At 36.3% G+C, this 17,517-nt stretch overlaps 1 protein-coding gene across 2 annotated transcripts in view; it reads right to left on the bottom strand.

The window, feature by feature from the left end:
* RNF13 (ring finger protein 13) overlaps positions 1-17,517 on the bottom strand; it is a 44,878-nt gene that overhangs the window by 25,274 nt on the left and 2,087 nt on the right. For both annotated transcript variants that reach the window (XM_054204735.1, XM_054204736.1), the window contains exons 2-5: positions 13,065-13,192; positions 10,075-10,155; positions 5,133-5,258; positions 85-172 (exon numbers count right to left, since the gene is read on the bottom strand). In XM_054204735.1, coding sequence (XP_054060710.1) covers positions 85-172; positions 5,133-5,258; positions 10,075-10,155; positions 13,065-13,178 — 409 coding nt within the window. In that variant the 5' untranslated portion in view covers positions 13,179-13,192. The remainder of the gene's footprint in view (positions 1-84; positions 173-5,132; positions 5,259-10,074; positions 10,156-13,064; positions 13,193-17,517) is intronic.

The following is a 17,517-nucleotide window of genomic DNA, read 5'->3' as shown; positions in this document are numbered from 1 at the left end:
AATACTTTACCCTGATTTTAATACTGCACACCAGTGGGTGAAATGATTTTCAAACAGGAGAGAAGAAGTGATACCTGTACTTACTGTCGTTGGATCCCATGCTTATGAGGTCATCAGAATCAACATTGTGAACTATAGCTGCCTTATATCCAGCTCTCTGTGCATTTAAAACCTGTAAGCCATAAAAAGTACTTATTAGAAAGACTACCGCTTCAAAATACAGTAACCTGTCTGTCCTAAGACAAGGTACACTTTCAGGAATTTTTAAGTATTACCACAATGTCATTTGCACTTACAAAACAAGTATCACCTTTCAAAACAAAATCATATAATTATTCTTACACTCATGTAATTATGTTATTTTTCCAGAAAAAGCATCCGATATTGTCTGCAGACAGACAGTTTTTAAACATATTAAAAACAGGAATAAAAAAAACTTTCTATGGATAGATAAAAATAATATTTAACCATAATTGAAAATAAAGGTACTAACTTACTTTGGTAAACTGGAAATTATCACTTGATAGCTCATGAAATCACATGAGTAGTATATTTCCTGTGCCTTTAAAGATGTGGAAATATCTTACTTGACAACCCAGGCATCAGAAGCTTTCTCATAGAAAAGTAAAAAATTATAAATATGGGTACAAAACTATAAATATAGTGTACCAGTTACGTTTCTGATATATACTGGTTTTTTGTCAATACAAGCAAAGCTTAAGGTCTATGTAAATGGCATTTGCTGCAGTGACTATCAGTAATGCAAACATAACTAAGTTACAACTATTCATCTAAGATATTGCTTCTGATGCATCCATGACAGTATAAAAACTCATTATAACATGCAAAAAGCACTAGAGAACCTTGAGGAACATACGGGTTTCATCCTGTATTCAACTCCTGTTTAAAACTACATAATAAGTTTGGCCATAGCTGGAGAGACTTGCTCTGAATTAAGCTAGTATGGGACACAGTGATAGCTTTTATTTCCACTTAGATGCATGTATTTAAGCAGACTGTAAGGCAAATACCTATTTCTGTAGTGGGCAAGCATACAACCATTAAGTACAACTGACCAAAACATCACAGCTGTAAATACCTTTGAAACTGAAAAACAGCTGCAGCATTCAGCTATTATGGCATCACAACAGTTTTATTAATCAGTCAAACACCAACTATGACACCACCCTTACAAACATAGACACAAACAAATCTTATGGAATCCTGTCCTACACTAATTCACCAGGAAATCACCACCATCTCTCCTGTACAGCAGGCTATCATCACCATATCAGAAAAATCCAGGGGAAAGTTCTGGTGCTCTTTTTTTAAGATCTCTACCCTTAAAGCTAGGAGAGGGGAAGTATGTGTGTGCGTGTATATAAACACACACACATAACATGCACCCCCCAAGTTTTTCTTTGCAAGAGACAAACAATAATGAGGAACATGAGTTGTAAAGCTGGAAAACTACCACTGATTATTCTAAAAAAGGTTCTCTAGGTCAAGCTTGAAATACAAAGCTTTCTTGCATGCTGCACAACAGCAAAAAAAAAAAGGCAAAAAAGAAATAAGGCTTGAGAATTTTAAATAAAACACTCAAGACAAGGACAGGATGAAAAGTACCGAACATCTAGATATCTGAGCTTGTGACACAGAATAGCAGTAATGGAGTCATCACAGACAACACATCACAACTCAAGTGCTGAAACTGAAGAAAGGAATACAAGAGTTCATTGAGTGATCTGAGCTTTAAACGTCCCTGGTTATCGCAGGTTCTTAATCTTCATATCCACATAAATCTGCTATGGTAATCAGTGACAGTTTCTATGTAGTATTAAATTTTTTTGTTTGCTTGTTTTATTTCTTCACCATGTTCTGAACAGGTGTTTATTAACTGTCCATTATACATTGAAATATGTCCTTCAGGACAGGTAGTAAGTAATTTATACTACTTAAGGAAATGTTTTAGTTTCCTACACACTTTTGCCACTTACTTTTAACATAGGGCTTTTATTTAATTATTGGATTTTTAAAACCACACATGAAGATGCCTACAAAATGGTCAGTTGACACAGAATTACTGAAGAGTGACATTAACACAATCACAGCCAGGCACCTTCTGCCCAAGCTACCATGACTGAGCACAGGCTTAACACCACCACCTAGCTGCAAAAAGCAGTAGCAATTCCCTGTTCGGTTATATTGTTAAATTGTAATTTCACCCTCCCTACCCAGGGTCCCAAAGACAAAAGCATTAATTGTACACCAAAACTGAATCACAGAATGGTTAAAGTTGGAAGAGACCTTAAAGATAATCTAGTTCTAACCTTTCTTCTGTTGGGGGCCCCAGAGCTGGAGGCAGCACTGCAGGGAGGTCTCACCAGAGTGGAGCAGAGGGGCAGGGCAGAATCTCTCCCCCTGCCTCACCCTGCTGGCCACACCGTTGGGGATGCAGCCCAGGATGTGGTTGGCTTTCTGGGCTGTGAGCACACATTGCCGGCTCCTGTTGAGCTTCTCATTAAGCAACACCCCCAAGTCCTTCTCCTCAGGGCTGCTTCTCCACCCAGCCTGTATTTGTGCTTGGGACTGCCCCAACCCAAGTGCAGGATGTTGTACTTGGCCTTGTTGAACTTCATGAGGTTCACACTGGCCCAACTCTCAAGCCTGTCCAGGTACCTCTGGATGACATCCCTTCCCTCGGGCGTATCAAGCATTAACCCAGCATGTGAAGCATTAACCCATTTTTAAGATCTATCTAAACAGGATGATACAGCATCAGGAAGTGATTTCTTACTGCATAATACCTTTCCACCAAGAAAATGACAATCAATTCTTTACTCAACAGTTACATGCCCCAGAGCACCATCAATTCAGATTCTCTCCCCATATTTCTAACATCTATATTCCAAGTTGTAGAACAATGTTATTGGAAAATGAAGACACCTTGAGAAATCCCAACGTTAAAAAAAAAAAATCAGTTTTAGATGTAAACATAAATGCATAGTTGGGAATTTGGCCAGTATTACATCGCTGGGTTTTGTGCCTAAAGAGAGTTTTAACATAGTGGGGTATCATTTACTACATATAATCCCAGACCATTCTAGGAAGTTTTTCCGTAAGTAGCACAATTTTACTTGTTGCTTATTCTGCCAAACAAACCTTTTACGTAGGCAGAAAATACATGATACAAACTCCATGATGTCAACAACGTATCTGGTCACAGATGACCATACCCTAAATGCTAAGAGAGAGATGGAAGGAAAGAAGAGAGTTTTTGGCCTAGTAAAGATTCATACACAACAAAATTAAGAAACAACTATGCACCTCTATTTGCAGTTTTCAATATAAAATAGAAGGAGAAACAGGGCTTTAAAAATAAACTCCAGCTTTTGTTAAAATCCGCATCCTGTTGTCAAGTAGCAGATATGTAATATAACTCACATGCTGCTTCCTGGCAGAAAGTTCAGGGAAAAATGCTGTAGCATGCATGAAATTCTATATTGCAATAGTACTGACAACATAATATAAATCTGAATTCACTGGACAGTGAGTACATAGATACCCATGCTCATGTTGAACTTCTGATCCACTTTCTACCCTGCTCTTTGTCTAATGAAGAAATGTCTGGGAATCCATTTTTCCATGGATATTACATGAAATATAAAACATAACCAAAAAATGTTTCCATACAGAGCTAGCATGACTTAATCCTTAAAGAACTGACCACAGAAATCCCACAATGACGATGTACAAATCTTCCATCTCCTGCAAGAATACTTATTGATCGTGTGTGGTAAATCAAGATGTGTAAAATTAAAATACAAGAGATCACATTTATGAAGTTGATAGCTATGCAGATAAAGTAATTTTGCACATCTGCCCCCTGCCTGACCCTTGCCTATAGCTGAGCAGCCTTCCAGAGTTACTGAGAATCACAGAATTCTGTAACCAGCAACACAGATGTGATTTTTCTGGTCTAGTACCAGACTAAAAAATCTGAAGGCTCAGTCATAACAAGTTGTTTTCAACAAACAAGCATTTGCTGTATTTCCGATTTAAAATTTATTCCACTAGAAAAATTCTGACCTGTTCCTTTAACAGGGTCTTCAGCAGTAATGCCATCCCATTATTTTAGGGGCAGCAATTTGAAAAGCAAAGAGGGTGTAAAAGAGACAAGCAGACATTTGCCCTTCCTTTTCCCACTAAGCCATACACACACGGTGACAGGATTCATGGTACAAGATATGTGATATTCCTGAGTTTGATGTGAAGGTAAATTACGTGAGCAGTGGGCCTGTCTCTACAGCTGGAATCTACAGTCTGGGTAGAATTTACCTGTTTGACCACAACACCACATAACTGAACATAGCACATAGCAGCAAATTTGGCTGGATTTCCTTTTACTTCATGAAAGCCAATGACAAAAACAGGCCTGTTTTCCTTAAGACATCCTTTGCTGCCCCATATATCAGGGTTATTTTCAAGAAAACCATGTATTTCAGCCAAACACAAATAATTCTAATTTTGTATTTTTAAAATAACACAGAAAATACTCCACTTCAGCTGCAGGTCAAAATTTTTTGTAACATAAATACTTCATTATATATCATCTAGCTATTGTACCCATAAACATTGCCATCTTGTCATTGTGCCCATTTCTGCCCAGCAGCACACTGTCTCCTCTCCCCATCAACCAACTGTAACACACTGAGACCCCAGCAACAATGGTAGTGAGCCACAAGATGATCCAGCTATTAAAAACAAAAACAAATCAGGAAAATGGCTTGCAGATTTTGGGTGCTTTTCTGTTATCTCCATTCCCTAATCTCCCCTGTGAACCCTGGCGGCAGAGTATAACTGGCAAGAAAAGCTGATATTCTACCAAAATGTTTTCTATTATAAAACCGCGGCATCCATCATCCTTATTTGCCATGTAAGCTGGCTCACAAACAGGTAATCTTAAACTAAATCACATTACAGTGCTGCTTTATCTGCCTGTAGACAATAAAATTCTCCCTTCCCTTCAGAATCTATCTTGCTGTTAGCTACAGATATTTTTCTGAAGCACCAGTAAATTCTTTAAGACCTTTGAACAGAGGGGGGGGTTTAAAGAAAACCAAACACCTTACCTTGATATCAAAGTTGCACTCAAGCCTTCGAATTAACACAATAAAAGCACCAGACGAGTTGTCTCTCAGTGGAGGTGGGGCTATAGGCTCACATGCATTCTCTGGTTTTGAATTTATTAGGAATCCCTAGAAAACAGGAAGAGAAAAAAGGAGCTTCATTTCTCTTAGTCTTAACAAAAGGGTTGGCAGACAACTATAAGGAAAGAAAACTGTACATTTTCATAAAAAAGTTAAACAAATTCTTATTTTCAACTCAGTCACATATCATAGCAAGATTTCTGCTACATCCCTAACTATTTATTTTGATGCATCAAAATCTTTATGTTTGTAAAGAATTAGAAAGAAAATAGTTTTTCCAATTCCATCATCTGAAGTTCGTAACAGACTTTGCAGGATAATTCAGCATAAAAAGGACTGCATACACTACATTAATATTGTGGAAGTATTATCCTAAGATACATGAAGGCTAATCAAGAAACCTAAAGTATAATAGCCTAAGAAAAGCACTAACACAAACTTAGTATCTGGAAATTAAAAGGGAAAATAGAAGAAAGTTTGGTGCATGAAACTGACACTGAACTGGCATAGAAAATAGCTAGTTTGCTACGGTAAACAAGGACTAGAGATCATCAAACCTGCTACCACTGAAAGATTCACAGAAGTAGGAAATTCTGGCAATATCAACCTTGGAGCAATCTTTGGATTGTTTGTAGGTGATTGAGTTAGTACTCCACCACTGAAAATGTCTGGAGTGGAAACTCTCCTAACCTCATGCTTTAATATCTACTGAGAAATTCTACTTCTTTCAGAGGAAACATGCCCACCTGCACATCGAATGCTCTTACACTAGTCCCTCTCCACAAGGTTGTGACTTCAAAGTTGACTACTCTCGGGAACTTTCTTCCCTACTGCATAAAGCACACCATAAACACTGCTGATACGGACACTCATGCACAATGCCAGAAGAATATCATGCAGACTGCACAACACTATTTGTTCTAGCTGTAAGGGGAGCAGACCTTTCCTTTTTCCCTTACTAGAATATGCTTGCTTCCTTGGTCAAAGCTCTACCTCACCTAAAAAGGAGCTTATTTATTATTTAGATGAATATTAATTAGTTACTTAACTAACCATTAGATTGATACTAATTAGATTCCTGTTAGTCTCTTCACAACACATTTTGATTACCAAGATACAGAAAAATCCAGACTATGCACCTAGAGGAGGTTTTGTTTACCCTTCATTTGAAACACACCTCTTCAGAAAAATTACTTTCTTTGTAAGGTGTTTGTGCAATAATGTCACAGTGTGGTAGAGGCATTTGGACACTAATGCATGGACTATCATTTGACCTAAGAATATTTCTACAAGATTCACACTTGTTTAAATCAGTTTTAAAGCTAGAGCAAATTATCATACAGATAGAGAGTGGTGAATTTGCAGAAAATAAGAATACAAGTAATTTGTTTTATGCAAATAAAGATCATGAGAAGCTGCACTGCTGTGGCCTCAAGAAATTATTGCTACAGTTCTAGATATATCCTTGAGAGCTTTAAACTCTCAGTTTTCACTGACAGCTTTAGATATGTAGAGAGGTCATCAGCTGTATAAAAATAATAATAATTATATATAGTAATTATATCATATGTAATTCTATCTGAATTTACATATAAACTGTCTGTTTTGATATATAAAATATATGTAAGCTTACATACATAAACTGTCAGTTTAAGTGTACTTTTTATATATTATCTTACATTTTGTCCATAATATACATCATTCGTAAAGTTTAACCTACAACAGAGACAAGCAATTGTTTTGAGGAATAGACTTTTGTAATGATAATATTTCTTTTGGCAGAAAAGCTGCACCAGCAAGCCATTCTTTGCCAAGTTTGTGGTGACAGGCACAACATTACACAGTCTATAACAATTAAAAGCAATATCCACTGATTTGCTGACAGCCAAATTTAGCTCCCTGAGGTTCCCCCGAGTCATAGAGCAAACACTACTTATGTTACACAGTTTCATGCAAAGTGTTTATTTTTTGTTGTTTTTTTAAAAAGAGCAGTATGTCTGGAACCAACTACATTTTACAGAGAAGTTTTACACAAATCACACAGCATCATGTTACAGTTAACGAAATGCATATATATAAAAAACATTTTCATCCTATTTCAACCAGTATCCTAGCATTTTTTAAAAATAATTAAAAACTTAATGGAAACAAATAAAAAATCATGCTGGTATTATATTCAGGTCTAAAACTCATTATTATTTCTACACAGGTGATGACATCTACCTTAGTTAAGGCACAGAGCTGTCCCACAGTTAAAAAGGTTAAAATCAAAGCTCCTTATATCTATTTTTGATGTATTAAATTGGCTCACTACTTGGGCAAATCACTTAATCTCCCTCTGTTTCTCAATATAGTCAGTAAACAACCATAGAGCTCTAACACCACTTCTCCCCATGATAAAACCTACTGGCTCTGAAAACAAAATCTTCTTTACAGCAGAATTCTTACGAGTTACAGAAATTCTTACTGCAAAAGGACACCACGCAAATGAAGAGTGATACAACCTCGTACCTTCACATCAGCTTCATTTTTTGCATATTGTTTACTCCTAAGCATTGCAGCATCAATGATGCCACACAGCCAGGTTTTGGGGCCATACAGCTACAGAAAGAATGAACAGGAAAACAGCTCTCTGCCCTCATGTGCTATTCACAGCCTCCATAGTTGCATAAATGATAGCAATTCCACTTCACTGGAACTTGGAAGGTGGCCTACCTAAACACATTTACAGCTTAGGATTCTCATACAAAATAAAAACATATACATCTCGGTCACAAAGACTTACTCATACACTGTTCAAAGTGACAGCCAGACAAAAAAGTTACTGCCACAAGACTGATTCCATCTAGCCACCTCCACAATAAAAAAAAATAATGAAAACTGAACTTCACATAAATAGTTGACTGTACAGCTAAACTAAATTGCCTTTCTTGTAGATGAGCATTTCAAGTACAGGAGGGGAACAGAAAAGAAACTTTATCTGAAATGAACTAAGCTTACTGATGCTGACTGCAAGAATGTGATCCTGAGAAAGTAAACAGTTCATGTCACTGCATCTTATGTGAAGGCACCAGGCAAGAATTAAAATGCAGCATGCCCACTGTTCACTGCCATTTGACAACAAGCATCAGCTACTTAATCTCGGCAACAAAGTTAACCTCAGAGGACGTGAGCTCTGTAACTGAACTGGATATTCATCTAGCTTTTAAATACTTTTCTAAGCAGCAGGACTACCACATCAGTTTACAGTGTTAACATCACCGTATATATTTTATTTTCAAATAATTTATATTCTACCTCCTCTATCTTATTTTACACAGATAAAAGCGAGCTTGTCTTTACACCAGTTACTGACTCCTGCCACCAGTGCCTATGGACAGCTACTACCTTAGCAGAAGTCAGAAAAAGCAGAACACGCCTTCTCATAATTGTCTATGCAAGCTACATTTATGCAACCTTCTCCGTAGTCTTTTTCCCATTTCACCTTCAATGTAATTTCCCTTCTATTCATTTAATTCAGTCCATCTACACACCTTACTATGTTCCAAGTGTATTAATCACACTAGACACACGGAAAAGGAATTATCCCACTGTACAAAACATGCTTGCTGCTGTATTTCAGAAGACCTCACATCTTCTGAATTTCTGATGTAGTGCAAAACAACGTATTCCCACAGTTATAGCCATCTTTAACCTTTTTTGCACATTAATCACGTGATGTGATTGCATGATACATCAATACGATTTTTCCCTTTCCAGTTCCAAATCCATACACCTCACTTCCATCTTCTCTAATACTAGTTGTATTTTACAATTAAATATGGAATAACATTTACACACTTTTTAGTTCCTATATATCAAAGAAAACTGGATTAACAAAAATAAAATAAAATTACTGTTTCTGCTAATTCAATATATTATCACTTATTTCTGTTAATAATCCTACGACCAGTTTTCAAGCCATAATTTTATTTGGACTATAAGACACTGGAACAGATAACTAACAAACGTGTATATGTGCTACATGCATTTTCCCCACTTAATGATACAGCACTGGGAGAATGGGGAACTTCTCATCTGCTGTGGGGTGCGGATTGCAATTAAAAGGAAACTGTATAAGGAGAGGGTCTATGATCAATCACCTACTACACAGCCACCAGCTTTGCGGCACCGCATGCGGTGGTTAAAGCAGAACTGCAGCCCACCAGTTTCTCCATTCACTTGCTTGAGAAACACAAAGAAGGAAGCAAACTGACAACAGTTCTTGTACTTTCCCAAGAAAAGGAACTACCAATCCTTTACACAGCACTTAATGTGGGCCACATGCAAGGAAGATAACCCCTCTTGCCCTTCCACACTTTACTATGTGAAAGGGCCAGCCAATATACGACCCTACAGAGACAATAAATCCTCAAAATATTTAAAAAAAAAATAAATCAAGACAAAATTCAATATGGCATCCACTGATATCAGCGTAAGGTACTGACATCATAGATCAGTATTGGGACGAACTTCGGAAAAGACAACAGCGTACCAAACTTGCTTACTTAGACTCCCATCATTCAGTTATTTTTAACTTATTTAATAAGAGTGTTCAGCAAATTCTCTCTTACATACAAGAGGTCAGATTGCCAAGATTCTCCTCTTAGGCGAGGAATCTCCTATTCACAAACAACAGTTCACATCAGACCCTTTGCACACTTATTTTCCTTGAGCAGTAGATTAATCAGTTCTGTATTTATTTTTCCTCAGTACTATTCATTTAACTTTTATCTTACAGAAGAAGTGTTCAGCAGATACAGTCCTCTCTATATATATCCTGAACATATATATAATTTTTAAAAAAATTTTTTTTTTTTTTTACCTTCAAGCCTTCTGCTGGCAGTCTGTAGCCAAATCTAGCAGGTAGATCATCAAAGGTCTGAGTTCCATTTTCAAGGTTATACTAAGAGAAATAAAATTTAAAGAAAATTCAGGTTTACAGCAAGAGGGAAAGAGATAACAAGTGTAAGTAGAAATAAACAACACTGCATATTTTTTCAGATTAAAATATTTATCAGGCATAGGGCCTCTTGTGACCTCATCAGGAAATCACAAAATTGCTTCTTCTACTCCTCTTCTACTCACATGGCAACATCATTCTTTTCTTATCTAGTAGTTAAAACAATAAAGTATTAATGGATCTTTTGTTACATTACCTGTACATTATAACTTACTTTCTACTGTCTACAGTTCAAATACCATCATATTTGCAGAAGAGAAACTACAGACAACCCAAAAAAAGCAAAAATCTGAAGAACTGTTTTTTTGGATGTGGTGGTTTCTTTGGATGGTGGTGTTCTTGTTGTTTTGGTGGGGTTTTTTTGTTTGGGTTGTTTTTTTTTTTTTTTTTTGCTTTGAACTCACTTGCGTACAGGGAAGAACAATTTTTAACAGGTGGTTGATTGTAAGCAAAGAATAGCCTCCATATGTTATCCCTTCTCAACTCCCTGCTATCTGTTCAGGAAAACTATCTACAGTTTTGTTTTATACTATGGCTTTCATTCCAAAACAGAGGAATACTGTAAAGACCTTAAATCTGTGGAAGCTTTGTTCCCCCTTTCCTTGTACATCTTTTGTTGTACATCTATGATATGCCTAACCAATGCAGAATCCATACAATAAAAAGTGCAGACAGTACGTATGCTAAAATATTTTTCATTAAAAGTAAAAAAGTTAGCTTTCTGTAAAAGTTGTGAATTATACATTGAATTGAATACACATCAGTTGGTAAGTTTTATTGAATAGTTTAGTGACTCAGAAATATTTGTCTGTTCACTGTATCATCAAACTGTCAAACAGAACAGTCAAGTAAGGATCATGTTTATTTCAAAGGTACCAGACATTTTGCAACACCCAGACTTAGACCAGGGAACTCAAACTATAGATAAAAACACTACCATGATTTACCTTAACTGTTTCAAATGAGGAACGTTTCAAAGGAGCTTCCTTCCCACAGACTTTAATAAAATTGAGGGGAAAGAGCTAGGAATGAAGCTAAATTGCAAGGTAGCATTTTTGTTCTGTGTAATCAATCTGCTCCACACAAACTCTCCTGATCTTCCATCCCGCCGCCACACAGCACAGCTTCGCACCAGCACCCTGCCTTCCTCAGTCCTCACTAGTCACTCATTTACCTTCTTTATAACATCCTTCCTAAGCTTGTGCTAATGTAGCTTTTCCCTTGAAACACTCAGCAAGCCCCAACTTAAGCTAGGAGTCAGACACACACCTATTTATTTTTATCCCCTATTTAAAAAATAACCAATCATGCTTCATATACACGTTGCAGTACTTCATAGAAGCATTACTTCATTTGAGGCTGCAACTATGTGAGAACACAGAAGTTAATCAGTAAGGAAAAGCAGCATTTCTTTCACTGACAAACCTAAAACTTCAGCTGGAATTTTGCTCCCCAAACAGGCAATCATTAAACCACGAAACCTCTCAAGATTGTAAGCTATCTGTATGCCTTCAATTCCATGTGACAGTGTGCAAACATGCCCTCTGCTTCTGAGCATCTCTTAAGCATTCCACTGGCCCCTTTTCACAACGAAGTTTGAATAAGTGTCCAGTTCATCTCTTTATTTCCTACTTCAAAGTTACTCTCAGAATAAATCTGTAACTTCCAAATATTCAAGAATAAAAACCACTCCATTTTCAAATGGAAGCATTTTAGAACACTGCACATGGAAGCTTAAACAGAAGAAAATAAACTAAACTTCCAAAATGCCTTTTTTCTTTTTCAGGTTGGTGGGGTTTGGTTTTGTTTTGAAATATCTTTTCTAAGGGAGGAAGCAGCAAGAATAAAAATTAGGGTTTTTTTTAATAAAAAGAGGAAGCACAAGCTTGGTGAGAGAGGAAAGGGGTGAGGGGAAATCAGATTTACAGTAAGAAAGCCAGTTCAAAATTTCACAATAAAATGGTGATGTCAGTTCCATAATAAAGCAATTATCTACCTGCATTAATCATTTCTTAAAATTTTTATCTACAAAAAAATAAAATAGTAACAACTCAGAGATCCAAATAACATAATTCAGTATTCATCAATCCCACATTACCACAAACTTTTATGTATTTTTATTTTAAAATTTAGCGTCAAGGGGTTTTCACTCTGTTCTCCTAGATTAGTTGATAGGATACTAATAACTCTCCTGGATCTATCAGGGAATGTAGAGACCACAGTACTTAGGTTTAACTACTTCAGTGGCTTAAGATCTATCCTACAAAGATGCATATAACTTCCTCCATAAAACTATACGATATATAAAATAGGTAGTAAATAGGCCAGCAACAACTTTGATGACTGATCCTATGTTCATTGTACTATTTATTAGCCTGATATATTAAAAAAAAAATCTAGGTGTAACATACACCAAGACTTTACCAACAAAGCCTCCAGCGCACACATAAATTATACTAGCCACAGAACATTATTTTACTTTATTTATATACAGTTACCCTACAAAATGGCATCCATCTCCAAAACTTAAATTTCTGTCTAAACCAAATAATCATGGAATTCTTTTAACAGGGTTATAATGTACTACAGGATATCTGGTCAGATTGGGACTTTTCAAATGACTAAGGGAATTAAGTGCTTTCATTGTCACAGTATCTGAGCACATATCATCTGTAAAATCATTTGAAAATTAGCAATTTATTTCTTCATTGAACAAAACTCTTAAGGCAATTCCATTCCAAGCAACCTGCTATAACATTTATTGTACTAATTGATTCATTAATAGAATAGTTTAAAAGAAGATTCAATTCTGTAGGGATTTCATCTATGTAGACAAATATTCTCATACTTACTGCTAAAATATCTGCCTCCACAGGCAAGAGATTCAGGAAAGCAAATAACTGAACAGTCAAAATAGTGTATATTTGAGTGGCAGACAACATCAGCATTCCTATTGACAACAGCATATTTTATTTAATACCTGCAATTTAAAAAAAAAAAGGAGAGTCAAGGCTTGTAACAAATATGTCCTTCTGTTATTTTACTAGGCTCTATTGGTCAGTCAAAGCTTTTCTTCTAAAGTACGCAAAGCATTATTGTACATTTACTTTTGAGAAATAAGTAATCTTTAATTTATACGATTATTTTAGAAATGGAAGTTCCTTTTGCTAAGAGCACGTAACCTCCATGGGAATGCATGCATCAAATACAAGTACTTCAAAAAGCTGTAGGCAACGCATGGCAATGCAAGCAGCATGTAGGAATGAACATTCACATAATATTAATCACCTAAAACATTCTCTCTTTTAATCTTCCCTTCTCCTACCATAAATCCGAATCAGGAAAATTCCTCATGTACCTGGAGTAATTCTACAAAAAGCATTTATTCTAAACATAGACTTGCAAAACCAGAGTGATACCAACAAGTACCAAATACAAACTAGTTTTATTAACTTCAGTGAAATTCACAAATGCTCAAACATGACTCATGGCCTGGACAGCAGATTTAGTCTCCTGTAAAGGATGTGCATTTTTGAAATCTTCAAGAAAAAAGAACACAAATATTTATAAAGTATTTTTCTATGCGTTTCATAAGCTCATGACATTAAAAGGAAGTTAATTCTGCTTTGTTAATAATTTTTCATCAAAACCAGCAGCAAAACGCAACAGCTTGTGTCTGGAAATAGAGGGGCACATTTTCTAACAGAAACTGTTCTTTAAAACTGCTGATTTATCATTAATCAAAGCCAAAAAAAAAGCAAGGAGAGGGGCTAGGAGGAAGTAAAACAAGCATTTTGATATTTCTCCTTTGCCATGCAAAGAGATTTTTTTTTTAATGTATTAAAAACACAGATTAAAGGCCTGAATGCCTTCCTTGTACGAGCAATGATACCTACATCCTTATTGGAGTCATTGACAGTATAATGTTACCCTCAAAAAAAAACCCTAAACAACAAAAAACATAAACTACAACAACAAAGAACAACAACAAAAAAAGCAACCCACAAAAACCCCAAACAAAACAAACATTTGCATGAACAGAACTTTGAAGTCCCTCCCAAACGTAACACATGCATGAACTGCAATAGTAACAGATTTCATTCCGTAATCTCTCATATCAAAAACTGGCCAATTTTACAACCTTACACATCTTGAAAGCACAAAATATGGCCCATCAAACACAACACGTATGTTAAAGGTATAATGTCTAAATTTTGAGCATTTCAATTATTTCCAGCAAAGACAACAGCTAACACTTAAAATAATAATCCACAGTACTCCTCAGTTTGGAAACTCTTGGTATTCTTTGAAATGGATTACAGATTACTTTCCACTTGCCTCTTCCAAATAATTATTTTCCTGGCACCATTGAGAATCCCAATCCAGACAACAAACATAACTCATGTTAAAATGTCATTTCCATGACTGACAAAGGCCGTTCCTTATGACCACAGAATTCATTGAATGTGAAAGACCAACTTCCTCCACACTTATTGTAAGGCCCTAAAATTTATGTTCCACAAACATGAACAACGTGGCACAAACCTGCAACATTTGCTAAATACCACATTTAATGTAGTAAGAAATGACGTCTCTGCAAAGCTGTAGTCTAAAATGCTCAATACCGTGTGCCTATGGGCATTCAATCCAACACAGGTCTTTCAGCTTCTAATACAAACAAGAAGCAGTAACATAATACACACTCATATGAAGGTAAAAAAAAAATCTACTAGCTAAATTGCAAAATCAAGTATCAAAAAACTTGGGTTGGGCAAGGGAGAAGAAGTTTCAGCCTTCCACATAACTGGGGACATTTAAACCCACATAAAGGAGTTTAAATTCTTGTATATATACTTCCCACAGCTTGCAGTAATGTAGGGGTTTGAGATTTAGCCTTAGTTTATGCTGTTGAGAAAATCACTCTGAATGGGAGCAACAGTCAGCTGACAAAGGGACAGAGGTTTCCAGAGGGGAAAGACAGGGGAACTGGATAAGGATCCTGGTCAGATGCTCATCTATCTTCTCCCCCATCTCTCTTGGGCTACATGTAGAGGCTTCTGTCCTGTATGATGTTCCTAAAATACAGGATATATTACTGCCCTACCCCCCGTCACAAAAATACACTTAATCTGTAAAGCATATTATAAGCCTTTATAAGCATACTGACATGGGAGATGTTTTCTAAATTTGCATTTTAAAAGAGCACATTTTAACTATGTAATAACCCAGATCATTTAATCGCAGCACTTCCATTTACAGAACTTGAGAGACAACAACTATCACTGATTTCTGCCTGTCACGCTCTTGCAATGTGGCTGTACCTGTGACGTTCAGGGGGACACAGTATGCACACAAGCTTAGAGAGGAAAGACTCAGTGGGATTCTGCATGATGGTCAACCTCAACAACTGATTCATCTGCTGGACACGGTCTTAAAAAAGAATGACAGACAACTCTCACACAGAAAGGTTGTTCCAAACGAAACTAACTGAATGAGGTAATACATTTTAGTGCTTAAACAAATACCTGTTTGTTTTTCTTTGAAGAGGACCATCTTAACAACAAAAGCTCCTTAGAGCAAGGAACAGTAATGGAGAATTACCCTAACTCAGCCTCCCACAACAGCCTTTTACTTACTCACTTGGGATACAGCAAGAGAGGAGTGTACAACCTGATCACCATTAATTCCCAGAAAAATCTCAGGAGCAGCCCCGTGAGAAGGGAGTGAGTCACTGTTAATGAGAAGCAGCCAGGAGGAACCTCCCCCTGTGCTCTCACTACTAAACGCCTTTCGCTTTCTTTATTGTGCAAAACCACAACCTAATGCCGACAAGCAGGACCTCTGTTCTCCACTGACAAGTAACACCTGACAATTTCTTTTTGTACTGTTGCTACAGTCATAATCCAGTCTTAAAACAGACAATTATTAGCCGTCTACAGAGTAACTTCAGATTCCTCTTAGGCTTAGCTGTAACATGATTATGTGCAGGCAATCTCTTTAAGAACACAGAAGCACAAAATATATTATTGCCCTTATAAAAACTCACACATAAACGTGATCAAGCTAAGAAATACAACATTCAAAATTCCAACACATTCAACAAAAAACATGCGATCCAATACACCTCTTCAGAGTACAAAACAAGCAACAATTAAGCACTACATTCAGTACAAAATCTAAACATTTTCATTGCTACATTTAAAAGAATTACTTGGTCCACAAATGGATGACCAAGTCTCTCTAGCAATTCTTCTAGGGTGACAGTAAGAAATTACTTGAAATTCCATAACATTAAAAAAGTGGTAACATAAAATAACAGCAAATACACTGCATCTAGTATTGCTATAACAGTTGAAATAATTCAGGGACAAGTTTTAAAAGTAGACGGTACGTGCTTAGTATTATCATTATCAGAACATCTGAATCCACTCTAACTTCTTTTATTAGAGGAATTAAAAGTACTTCACAAACAATTAAACTCAATTAGGTCATCCAAATTGCTTGTATGATTGTTGAAAGCTTCCAAATTGAGGCTTCTTATTTAAATATAGTTCCATATGGATTCGTTTTCATTTGACTGCAGATACTTCATTCTGACACTTGAAACTTCGTTCACTTATCCAAGAAATCACAGACAAGACTACTCCATTCTCTTTCAGAATCAAGAAACACCTAAGAATTCCAGTCTTCCTATTCTATCCTTTGTAGGGTTTTTAAGCAGAAAGCATTGTCCCACAATGAGGTCCTCAATGCTAATTAGAGCACATACTGGAGAGTTAGATTTGATTTAAACTAACACAAAGTTAATTAAAATTCTTTATTACTAATGGGAGGGAACAGCTGATATTTTCAAAAACAGTTCTCATGATTCTGACTTGGTCATTCAGACATATGATGCTTTGTGAAACTTTCAACTGGTTAGCGCAACAGAAGTTACAGCCACCGGAACCTGCAATGAATTATGAAATTCAAGAATTTTTATTTCTAAATTAAGATTTACCAGTTCCTCTCATCAGCCTGCCCTAACAAAGAGGATGTCAGTGAAACTGGAGGATAAAAGAGCAATTGTTCAAAAAAAATGCAATCATTTTTACTATGACAGAAGCAACAACACACTGGAAGCTATCACAATATTTTAACCAATGCCGCAAATTCAGCACATACCTTAAAACACAGAAAAAGCATTAAAATACTATTGAGCAAGATTATAAAATACCTGAACTAAAGTTGTCCTTACAAACAACACGTACATACAGTGCAGTCTTCTCTACCAAAGAGTTAAACACACATTCTTCTGGGCCCGAG

Source organism: Rissa tridactyla, chromosome 6 (assembly GCF_028500815.1).
Source record: "Rissa tridactyla isolate bRisTri1 chromosome 6, bRisTri1.patW.cur.20221130, whole genome shotgun sequence".
Taxonomy (NCBI): Eukaryota; Metazoa; Chordata; class Aves; order Charadriiformes; family Laridae; genus Rissa; species Rissa tridactyla.
Note: the sequence above shows the minus strand (reverse complement) of the source record. Positions and strands in the feature narration are given on the sequence as shown.